Source organism: Triticum urartu, chromosome 2 (assembly GCF_003073215.2).
Source record: "Triticum urartu cultivar G1812 chromosome 2, Tu2.1, whole genome shotgun sequence".
NCBI classification, from domain to species: domain Eukaryota; kingdom Viridiplantae; phylum Streptophyta; class Magnoliopsida; order Poales; family Poaceae; genus Triticum; species Triticum urartu.
In genome coordinates, this window is record NC_053023.1 from 205,278,251 (window position 1) to 205,290,251 (window position 12,001).

The 12,001-nt window shown below is 51.4% G+C and overlaps 2 protein-coding genes across 2 annotated transcripts; one reads left to right on the top strand and one right to left on the bottom strand.

The window, feature by feature from the left end:
* Positions 1-3,410: 3,410 nt before the first annotated feature.
* Positions 3,411-6,817, bottom strand: LOC125536800 (cysteine-rich receptor-like protein kinase 44). Its single transcript, XM_048700068.1, has 8 exons — positions 6,283-6,817; positions 5,767-6,188; positions 5,501-5,629; positions 5,292-5,413; positions 5,006-5,216; positions 4,290-4,527; positions 4,059-4,206; positions 3,411-3,949 (listed from the first exon to the last, which is right to left on the bottom strand). Exons 1-8 carry the CDS (start codon positions 6,693-6,695, stop codon positions 3,629-3,631), a joined length of 2,004 nt encoding a protein of 667 aa, XP_048556025.1. The 5' UTR covers positions 6,696-6,817; the 3' UTR covers positions 3,411-3,628.
* A 2,216-nt stretch (positions 6,818-9,033) lies between these two features.
* LOC125536801 (cysteine-rich receptor-like protein kinase 6) lies at positions 9,034-11,798 on the top strand. The gene is made up of 7 exons (XM_048700069.1): positions 9,034-9,961; positions 10,051-10,176; positions 10,281-10,420; positions 10,511-10,721; positions 10,838-11,075; positions 11,168-11,318; positions 11,404-11,798. The coding sequence occupies exons 1-7, from the start codon at positions 9,115-9,117 to the stop codon at positions 11,677-11,679; spliced, it is 1,989 nt and encodes a 662-aa protein (XP_048556026.1). The 5' UTR covers positions 9,034-9,114; the 3' UTR covers positions 11,680-11,798.
* The last annotated feature ends 203 nt before the right edge of the window (positions 11,799-12,001 follow it).

Below are 12,001 nucleotides of genomic sequence, written 5' to 3' on the forward strand. Positions count from 1 at the left end.
GATAGTGAAAATAAAAAGTATTGGCTAGGCGAATGGAATGTGGTCTACAAACCAAAATACAAGGTGGCCTAGGCATTCATGACCTTCAAGAGAAGAATGATGTCTTACAGTCTTACTTAGTAAATGGTTGTCCAAACTACTTACTAAGGATGGTGTGTGACAAACCTTGTTGCGAAATAAGTGTTGGAAATATGCCCTAGAGGCAATAATAAACTGGTTATTATCATATTTTCTTGTTCATGGTAAAGGTTTATTATTCATGCTAGAATTGTATTGACCGGAAACTTAAATACACATGTGAATACATAAACAAATACTATGTCCCTAGTGAGGACATCCGGGCCCATGTAGACGGCTTCTACAGAGACCTATTCTCTGCCTCCCTCCAGGGAGGTCTTGCCCTGGCGCAAGACATTTGGCCTGCCCACTTCTGCGTCTCACCTGAGGATAACACGACCCTCGCCCCGTTCACTGAGGCGGAAGTTTGGGCGGTAATTAAGGGCATGAACCCTTCCTCGGCTCTCGGCCCGGATGGCCTCCCAGTGAAATTCTTTCAGACTTTCTGGGAGGTGATTAAACCTGAGGTGATGGCCCTTTTGACGAGTTCTTTGTTGGGTCCATTGACCTCGCACGGCTGAACTATGGGGTAATCAGTCTCATTCCCAAGGTGAATGGGGCCTCGGACATCCGACAGTTTCGCCCGATTACGGTGATTAATGTCATCTTCCACATCCTCGCGAAGGGGTACGCCATTAGGATGGCCCCTATTGCCGACCGGATTACTCACCCGGACCAGTCGGCCTTCATCCAGGGCCGGTATATCCTTGATGGAGTCTTGGTGTTCCACGAAGCTCTCCATGAGGTGCACTCCAAACACCTCAAGGCACTCTTCCTGAAACTGGATTTCCACAAGGCTTATGACACAGTCAGTTGGACCTTCCTTCGGGAATGTCTGCTCCGTAAGGGTTTCGACGACAGGTGGGTGACCCGAGTGATGCAGTTGGTATCCTTGGGTCGCACCGCGGTGAACATTAATGGGGAGATCGGCCCATTCTTCCCCACATTTTGTAGGGTGCATTAGGGTGATCCCTTCGCTCCGTTCCTGTTTAACATGGTTGTTGATTCTCTGGCGGCCATCCTGGATAAGGCCAAGGCGGCAGGGCACATTAAGGGGATAGTGCCACGTCTAGTTGGGGGATCCGGGATTTCCCTTCTCCAGTATGCGGATGACACCATTATTGTGGTGGAGGGTTTGAAGAGTGATATTTCGAACCTCAAGTTCCTCCTTCTGTGCTTCCAGCAGATGTCTGGCCTTAGGATCAACTTCGACAAGAGTGAGGTGATGGTCTTGGGCTACGCCCAAGACGAGCGACATCGCATAGCGGATAGGCTTAATTGCCAGCTCGGGTCCTTCCCCATGACATATCTGGGGATACCCATTAGCGACTCCAGGCTTACGGTGGCCGAACTGCGCCCCACGGTGGGGAAGCTTCAGCACCGTATCGAGCCCTGGCAGGGTCGGTGGCTCTCGAAAGCGGCCCGTACGGTGCTCATTAACTCGTCCCTCTCCAGCTTACTCCTATTCATCATGAGCTTCTATAGCCTTCCTGAGACCCTTCATCACGAGATTGCCACTGTTTAGGGGTGTTTCTTCTGGGCCGGCGAGGGTGATAAGCAGAAGTACCACATGGTCAGGTGGTCTGAGATCTACAAACCTCGCGACTAGGGCGGACTCGGGATTATGTCCTCCAAACGCATGAACATTGCCCTCCTGACTTGGTGGCTCTGAGGGCTCCCAGTTCTGGCAATCCATCATTCATCTCCTTCCTGTCCTCCGGATCGGGACTTCGATCGCGGTTGGGTCCGGCACCGCCACGCTGTTCTGGTTCGATAGATGGACTGGAGACACGCCTCTTGCGGCCCGCTTTCCGGACCTGTTCTCCATCACGGTTGCCCCCCGGATTTCCGTGGCGACCACCCTGGCTGACTTAGGGCAACCTTCGTTCCTGAGACCTTTTGGCCCAGCTGAGAACGCGAACTGGCAGGAGTTGCTCGACTGTATTGCACTCCACGAGCCTGATCTCACGAGGACAATGACCGAGCCAGATGGCGACTAGAGCCTTCTGGTCAATTCTCCGTCAAATCTCTATACCTGGCCATCGCCCCCTCCCCTGGCCATGAGGCGCTCTCCTCCATTTGGGAGATTCGCCTCCCCCTGAAAATTAGGATCTTCTTGTGGCAATGGATTCGTGGCCGCCTCCCATCAGGCCTAGAGGTTCTGAAGTGCAATGGCCCTGGTGATGGGCGTTGCCCGCTCTGCGGGCCTGAAAAAGACTCAAACCATATCTTCTTCACCTGCGTGTCTGCGCAGTTCCTATGGAGTTGTTTCCGCGAGATTGTGGGTGGAAGCTAGGACCATAACAACTTCCCCGCTCTCTTTGCCGAACTCCAGGCGATCCCACCCATGTTGCGCCACGTTAGGTGGCTGGCCATTGGGGTCCTTGCTTGGACGCTGTGGACTGTTAGGAATAAACGTGTGATTCAGCGTATTCCTCTTCGTCGTGCTACTGACACTTTGTTCAAATGGTCTGGTTACTTGCAGCTTTGGCGACCGCTTAGCCGTAAGAGACGCCATCACCTCCATCATCACCTAGCTTCGCGCGATGGCTCTCCGGTTGGCTCCACCGCTTCCCCCACCACCTCCGGAACCAGATTAGATCGTCGTCTTCACGCCTCCGCCACTGCCGTCTTGGGGCGTTTCGTAGTGCGTCTGTGCTGGGCTTGTTGTGCTGTGCCCACAGCGGAACTTGGGTCTGTGTGTGTTTGTGTGTGTGTGTTGGACCCTGCCTGCGGTGGCGTTGTGTGGGTGTGTGTCGTGTTCCGTTGTTACCTTGTTACTCCGTGCTTGGTGGTTACTTTATTTATAAAGCGGGGCGAAAGCCTTTTTCGGTAGACTAGCTCGTTGATCAAAGATGGTTGGGGTTTCTTAAGCATAGACATGAGTTGCCATTTGATAATGGGATCACAATGTGATGGCCAAGACCCAACCGTAAGCTCCTCTTCTGCACCTTACGTAGTATCGACCGATATCCACGACGGTGTGTATGCGGTTGGAGAGGGTGGCCACGCAAGTTTTTACCCATTATGGATGGAGGCATAACCTCCGGATCGGTCCACCATCTCCTGCATATTTGGCATAGACATATTGTTAGTCTTTTATGGCTTTACTGTTGCAGTTATGTTTGGTTTTATTTTACTATCGGACTGATGGTGTGTCGCTGTGTGCATCTTAAATATGTAGTGGCAAGATGTTACTTATTATGCTTTGTATCTGTTTGATGCTATATTTTGATGCCTCTTTAGTGAAAAAAGTAATCTTTGCACTATCTCTACACCAAATGGCGGACAAAGAAAATGATCCAGGGGATTTTACTTTATAAAATAAAGTTTTTACATATTCGATCAAAATAAAATCAAATATAACCAGATAATGGGGTAACTGGACCCATAGACATGGAAGCAACCCTAAACAAAAGGGATTCTACAACCAAGGCCAGATCTCTGAAAATCCTCGCTGAAACCACAGCCAACTCACCTCTTTGGCCTCAACATCACACCGGTACATTACCTACCTAGGATACGGCTCAGTAATTGTAACCGCATTCACAGAGACATCCTGTCCCAGGATGAAATCAGATCGGTCATATGCCGGAGAAGCTAAAGCCGCTTCTCTCCCAAAGAAGAATGCAGGTTGCGCGGGTGCTTGAATCTCCGTGTTGTCCCTGGTTAACATGAAAATGACGGATGATATGTAAGGCCTGTCGTCAGGGTCCGACTGGATGCACATCAACCCGATGTGCATACATCGTAATGCCTGGCTTCGGGCGTGTTCGTCCAGCGATGGGTCTATCATCTGCGATACCGTCCCTTTCGTCCAGCAGTTCCACACCTGTTAGATTGTTAGTGTCGACAGTACTTTCAGTTGCCATGACATATATAATTTACACGAGTCTTTCCAGCGTACAGATGCACCAAAAATGAAGTAAATAAGCACTTACATCACTAATAAGATTCACTTCATCGCGATCGTCAGAACTGCTGTTCCGTCTCCTAGTTACGATTTCGAGGACCAAGACACCGAAGCTGAAAATATCGATCTTGGGCGACACGCGGCCGTGTATTGCATACTCGGGTGCCATGTAACCTCTGCAAAGGATGAGCGGTTAGGCTTTGCAAGCACACGCTCGATATCTGCCGTTTCGTGGATGTGTGAATATATACGGGCTTACAGTGTTCCGACAGCTCTAGCTGTCTTGGTGTGAGTATGACCTTCTCCTAGCAGCCTTGCAAGTCCAAAGTCTGCGATTTTCGGATCCATGCCGTCATCAACGAGAATGTTGTTAGGTTTAAGGTCCCGGTGGATGATCCTCATGCTTGAATCCTCGTGAAGGTACAATATTCCCTTGGCAATCCCAAGAATGATGTTGTACTGTTGCTCCCAGCTCAGTGTATTTTCGTCACTAGTTTCTATTGCGCACAATGTTAAATTCATAATATTAGGTGGTGCAAGGTAAATGCACAATAATCATACTAACTCAAAAAGGGTTTAACCCCCGGCCTCTCCATCGAATACTAACTCGCTTACCTTATAAACAACCTTGGATGTGTTGGTAACTTATTGTGCCGGAAATGCTACCGGGCATATTTAGTACTGCCTCTGTAAAGAAATATAAGAGCATTTTAGATCACTAAAGTAGTGATCTAAACGCTCTTATATTTCTTGACGGAGGGAGTAGTTTGTACTGAGTTTCTAAACAGTGAAACTCCGGTGTATAGCTATGCACCATTCATTTCACTATTACACATGCTTTGCTTTGCTGCATAGTCAAATGTTCTCATCCATGGCAGATAAAAAATTACAGGGTGTTTAGAAGCAAAAATAAATAAAATCCGTGCAATAATTTGTAGCTCGAGAGCAAGAGAGGTGAGTGAAGAGGAAAAATACCAAATAGAAAGTTGTCGAGGGTCCCATTCTTGATATATTCATAAACGAGCAGCGTATCATCCCGATGCGAGCAAAACCCCTGTAATCTAACAAGGTTCTTGTGCTGCAGCTCTGCCAATAGCCGCACCTCATTGTGCAGTTGATGCAAACCACTCCCAGTTCCTCCCAAGAGCTTCTTCACTGCTATTTCCTGCCCATCTGCTAGTATCCCCTGCAACAGAGTCTTCCTCAGAGAAGGTGCTATACTGATATCACCCACCCGGTTATGTGTTGCTTATTTACTCACCTTGTACACAATGCCAAAACCACCTTCTCCGAGCTTGTTCTTTTCCGAGAAGTTTTCAGTTGCCTCTTGCAGTGCTGCTAACTCAAAGATCATGCATTGTGCACCCACAATTTTCTTGAATGCTGGTGTCGTATGACAAGAATGTCATCAAGGAACTGCAAATTCCAGCCCTTAAACTGATATAGCATGCTAGATGTTATGCTACTCACGGTGGTCGTCCTCTGATTGCTTAGTAGTCCTTCTCTTGAATCGAACGAAAGCGAAAACCGAAAGAAGAAATAGCAAGAGGACGGAACAACCAATGCTCGCAGAGATTCCTGCTGCACTCTTTTTCTTCCCTGCAACATCATACACCAAACAAGAACCTTAACCTTGAAACTAAAATTATGAAGTAGTATGAGCTATGCAAGCAGACAAATGATAGCAACAGTTCTGCAGATAAAAATAAGAATTGAAAGAGTGTGGTAGGTGCTACCTGTTGGTCCAGGCTCTGGAGTTACAGATGGAGACACGACTGCCGGCGGTGGTGGCGCCGGGAGCTGCAGCATCGACCGACCCTCGTAGAACGGCCGCACGCTGTACCTCAGGTTGCACCAGACCACAAAAGACATGATCCATCGGGGCTTGGTGCTGAGCATGGGCGTTGTTTGCACGAGGAGGGTCCCGAGGCAGCTCCGGCACTGCGACGGCGTCATCTCCGGGAGGCACTGCGCGAGCGCGTAGATCCTAGGCTGTAAGTCCACCTCGCCCGTGGCGAAGTACTTCTTGGCGGTCGTTGAGTTGCCCGCCGCGGCCAATGCGTGGTCGACCACGGCGGTGAGGATGGACGTGGCGGCGGCGCTGAACCATGCTCCCTGTGCCGACTTGACATTCCGAGACGCCGGGGTAATTTGAAAACTTGAACCAGTTTACAGGGCCGTAGAAATCCCATTAGTTTACACAGAATTATTCAAGATCAAGAGGTTCATTAGAAAGCTGAAATAGGCCGTACGTAAGCTCTCCGGGCTGCCACTGGTCGGCCCTGAGGAAGTCGAGGAACTGCACGGTGGAGAAGCGAAGGACGCAGGCGTCCTCGTACATGGTGGCGCCCGTGTTGTTGGGGCAGCTCTCCTGGGCGCCGGCGGCACGGAACGCGGCGGCCACGCAGGCGGCGCAGGTGGAGGCGTTGACGTCGCCGCGGCAGAGCGCCATGGCGTAGGCCCGGTTGGGCGACGCGCCGGCCTCGGCGGTGGCGAAGCCGGACGGCATGGAGGAGGCGTTGCCGGGGAGCGCCGCGGCGACGAGGGCGAGGCTCGCCTGAAAAGTGCTGTTGGGCGCGTAGGTGCTGCCATCGCACAAGAAGTCCTCGAACGGCATGGCCGGCGGCAGCAGGAGCAGGACGACGGCCATGACGGCCAGAAGCATCGCTGTGGCGGCGGGGGTTGGGGAGCGCGGAGGAATCGTGGTTTCCTCGGCATGGCACGACACAGTCCGCGATCGACGACAAAGATGGCCCAGTTTCTCCTGAGCCTGACCCGCGAGACCACGACGCGCCACTGCCACTGCCTACCGCGCAAGTGGATACCTCCTTTTGGAGTCAAAGTTGATCGGCCGATAGCGATCTTGCTCATGACCCACAATGCATGGAGGTTGCGAGATTCGTGTCTCTTGCCACAATGGAGGTCCACCCTGCGTGGAAAAGGAATTCTTTTTCCACTCGGGTGTCAGCAGTCGCCTATCTTTCCTCCATCTTATATTGATGATTTTGTCACTGCGTTTTTAAGACTTGTTGACACCCCGTGCGTGCGGCACTCAGATACGGCTGCGGATTTTCCACTGACAAAGTTCACAGGGAAGATGAATTCCTCCAAAATGTCTCCATCTAATGCGAATTCCATGCCGCCTTTGACCCAAAAGGTGCCTTTGGACATGATTCGCAGCAAGCCAACTAGGCTTTTAATCTGTGGATGAAGCCGTTGAAATGGGTAACTGGTATTGGAGCGCCTCTGACCACCATCCAAGTCTAAGCACGTGGACTATGTGCATACGACATATTCGCACTAGTGCACACCTATAGCACACTATCATCCAACTGTATGTACGTGCCAGACAATAAAATGTGCAATGGCTGAACTCTGTGTGATTACACGTTGTTCATCGACTGATGCATGTGCGATAAGTCTATGATAACATCACGCACACGATTGTATAGCTCGAATTTTCGCACACGCTTGTATGTGGGTAAATGGACTTTGTTTGGCTGTGTGCATCTTACTTATGCAGAGGCCGGGTGTAATGCTTAAACCTTTTAAGTAATAAAGCGCCCCCTTTTTAAAAATGTGTTGAAATAAACTAATTGATTACGATCACGAGGAGCATCAGTCACATTTCCTAATATCTCTTTTTTTAAAACCAAGGCAAAAGGTTTGTAACATATATTAATTAAGCATAGAGGAGAGTTTGTTACAATACACTCAACCTTACACGGCATAAATGATTACTCACGCAAAAGAATATACCCTAGTTTCTGCTCTAGCAGTGACCCAAAGATTTGCCTCGTTAGCAATAGTAGTGAGTAAAATTGGCGGTGGGGCGCTCTTATGCCGGAAGACCCGGGCATTTCTTTCGTTCCAGATGGTCCATGTCACGAGCATGGTCAGCGAGGCCATCGCCTTTCTGTTGGGGACTCCTGTGCCAGTTCTATGTGCCCACCAATTCTTGATTGAAACATCTAGATGCCACAAGGACGTGTCCATTTGTTCTAGTCGGAATTTCTCAATGAACATCTTCCAAAGCCGAATGGTGTAGCGGCACTTGAAGAAAAGATGTGGCCCACTCTCTTGCTCCTTTTTGTAAAAAGGGCAAAGACCACAATTTGGCCATCCCCGCTTGGCAAGCCCGTCGGAAACTTGTGTGTTGAGGGGCGCCTCTTATGACAACTCATACGATTATGTGGTGAGAATTTTGTGTTTTACTGGGTCTTTTGGCGTGGCTTGAAGTCAGTCTGCTAGTGTTGCGGCTGCCTAGAGGCCGCAGGATAGGGTCGGTGGCGGTGGCGATGGCACTTCTGTAGCTTGTTCTACTCCTTACAGTCGACCACGGTTGGCAAGGTCGTTGATGATGTGTGGAGGTCGCCACGAAGCGCGACGCAGTCGTTCATTTGTCATCGTCTCGTGCCACTGTGCCTCCCTTGTCGTGGCCTCTAGCTAGTGATCGCTGCTGGAGGGCTAGTTGTGTGTTTAGTTGGGACATGCTGATGGCCTCCAGTGTCCTGGATGTCGGATTGTTTCCAGGGACTGGCGTCTTGAGATAATCCAGGGTGTTATTTGCGGCAACATGGACGTAGCAGCTCTGCCCGATGGAAGCCTTGCGGCGGTGGTGAGGAGGAGGGAAGGGGGGGAGGAAGGACGCCGGGCCGGAGCCCTAGCTCCGGTGACGCGCGCGCACAGGGTGTGTGGGGGGGGGGGGGGGGGGGGGGGGAGGCTTGGAGCGGGAGCAGTCATGCAATATTTTTTATCAATTGTGCTCTTTTCTCTTTGTTTTTTTGAACTTGTGAAGGATCTTTTGAATATGTTATAGTTTTAATAAAGATGATTGTGTGCATCATACCCATGCAGAATCCAGATTATTTTATTATAAGAAAAGGTTAAACTGAATGAGGATTGATCACTCGCGAGCTCAAACACCCGGTATATCAACATGGCATTCATACACAAAACAAATGGTGAAAACGGACAAGGATTTTTCCAATTGCTAAGTCATTGCCGTGTCCGACGGTCAAATTTAATTGGGTGTACAAAAGCTAGCACCAACTTCCCCGTTCGGTTCGAGCATCTGTGGTAGCATGGCTCACCACCGGGTCCTGTCCGTGGTGGCCATCGTCGCCGTCGCACTGCTGGCTTCCCCCGCCGCGGCAGTATACCCATGGACAATTTGCGGCCGCAGCACCTACACGGCCAAGAGCCAGTACCTGGCCAACATCAACCGCATCGGCGCCACGCTTCCGAGGAACGCCTCCCGGTCCCCGGAGCTCTTCGCCACCGCCCTGGTCGGCGCCGTTCCGCAGCAAGTCTGGGCCCTGGCGCTCTGCCGCGGCGACGCCAACGCCTCCTACTGCCTCACCTGCCTGGACCAGGCCTTCCAGGACCTGCCCAACGCGTGCCCCTACAGCAGGGACAGCACCATCTACTACGACTCCTGCGTGCTCCACTACTCCAACATCCGGTCCCGCCCCGACGACGACACCACCTACAACCCCACGCTCCCGCTCCGCAACAACGTCAACGCCACGGCGGAGCCGGCCCGGTTCCAGCGCGTCGTGGCCGCGCTCTTGAACGCCACCGTGAGCTACGCCGTCGCCAACTCCACGCGGCTGTACGCGTCCGGAGAGGCCGACTTCGACCGGGAGCTCCCCAAGGTGTACGCCTGGGCGCAGTGCACGCCTGACCTGACGCTGGCGCGGTGCCGGGACTGCCTCACCGTGAACATCAAGACATGGGCGCCTGTGTTCACGGACTCTATAGGAGCCAGGATTCTTGGGATGAGGTGCAGCTACCGGTACGAAACAACGCCCTTCTTTGATGGCCCGGTGATGGTGCGACTGGCAGGAACGTCGGCCAGCTCTGCTGCACCGGCGTCGGCGCCGGCTGTGGTGCCCAACGTTTTGACGCCAGCGGCGGCCGCCGGAGAAGGTGAGTGCAAGTCCAGCTGTTTTTTCCAGTTCAGATTTGCAAATCTCAACTGGCCTGATATGTGTCCTCTTGAACTGGTTAATTCACAGGGAGAAAGTACAGTGTTCCTGGCATGGTTCTCATACTTCTTCTTCCTACCGCAGCAGCCATAAACCTTGTCGTTTGCTTCCTTCTCTGGAGGAGGCGCCGGCCACTAGCAGAGGCAAATCAGCCATGTATGCCCTACAAATTTTCTCAAATTTACGACATTTTAACAGTTCATAGGGCCTAGCTAGCATGACATAACTTGTGGTGACAAACGACATTGATGTTTCAACAGATCCAGGTTATTCCGCCAAAGCCGAGGACATCGATAGTGTGGACTCGATGCTGATCGACATCTCAACTTTACGAGCTGCAACCGGAGATTTCGCGGAAACAAACAAGCTCGGCGAAGGTGGATTTGGTGCGGTGTACAAGGTACAGTACCAAGCAAACATATATCTTGAAGAAAATTCATCGAAATTTTGGTAAGTGAGCTTAGTTTTAGTTATGGTTCGATTTGCACAGGGTACTCTCCCGGACGGCGAAGAAATAGCAGTAAAGAGACTGTCCAAGAGCTCGGCACAAGGAGTGGAGGAGCTGAAGAATGAGCTCGCCCTGGTTGCCAAGCTTAAGCACAAGAACCTGGTGAGGCTTGTCGGCGTCTGCCTAGAGCAGCAGGAGAGGCTGCTCGTCTACGAGTTCCTCCCGAACCGGAGCCTCGATAAGATCCTATTCGGTACTAACAGAATCGAATCCTATTGTGGCATTTTCTCTGCAACTTGTGATACCATTGCCTGCCTGTTTATTTGCGTACATACATTCACCACTCCTAGTTTTCTGAACCTGTGGTAGACACGGAGAAACGCGAGCAGCTTGACTGGGGAAAGAGGTACAAGATCATACACGGGATTGCTCGAGGCCTGCAGTACCTCCATGAAGACTCCCAGCTCAAAGTCGTCCACCGTGACCTCAAAGCCAGCAACATCTTGCTTGACACCAACATGAACCCCAAGATCTCGGACTTCGGCCTCGCCAGGCTCTTCGGGCGAGACCAGACGCAGGCCGTCACCAGCCGCGTCGTCGGAACATAGTCAGTACCATAGCATACATATTCGAGTTCAGGCAGCAGTAGTCGTCCCACCGTGCAGAGAAACTGACTGAATTACCACCCTGTTGTTCCAGTGGGTACATGGCGCCGGAGTACGTGATGCGCGGGAACTACTCCGTGAAGTCGGACGCGTTCAGCTTCGGGGTCATGGTGCTGGAGATCGTGACGGGCAGGAAGAACAACGACTGCTACAACTCCCAGCAGTCTGAAGATGTCTTGACTACGGTACGTGCTGTTGTTTGGTTACCTCTGAATATATATGTATGTATCAGAAAGAATGTTTGGCTCATGGCTGCTGCGAATGACCCAGATATGGGAGCACTGGACGGCCGGAACAGTGCTGGCTACGGTGGACCCGAGCATCGGCAGCAGCTTCTCAGAGAGCGACGTCCGAAGGTGCGTCCACGTCGGGCTTCTGTGCGTTCAGGGGAACCCGGCGGATCGGCCGGTGATGTCGTCGGTGGTCATGATGCTCGGAGGCGAAACAGTCCCTCTCAGCGCCCCGTCCAAGCCGGCGTTCTACGCGAGGAACGCCGGTGCCGATCACTCGGTCATCTCGTCCACTGTGAAGATTATTGAATTCTGAATATGTATTAGAGCCTCAAAGGACTGTTTATATAAGATACAAAACTTGGGGGCCAAGGATAGTAGAGATAGATTACAATTTGAACTACCAAATATACAAACCGAATATATACTCTAATACCCCCCGCAGTGTCAACATCAGGTGTAACAATGTTGAGACTGGAGCGAATGCCAGTGAATGCTGCAGTGGGGAGCCCCTTGGTGAAAATATCAGCAAATTGCGCAGTGGTAGGAACATGAAGCACACGGACCTCGCCAAGAGCCACTTTTTCACGAACAAAATGAATATCAATCTCGATGTGCTTGGTGCGTCGATGCTGAAC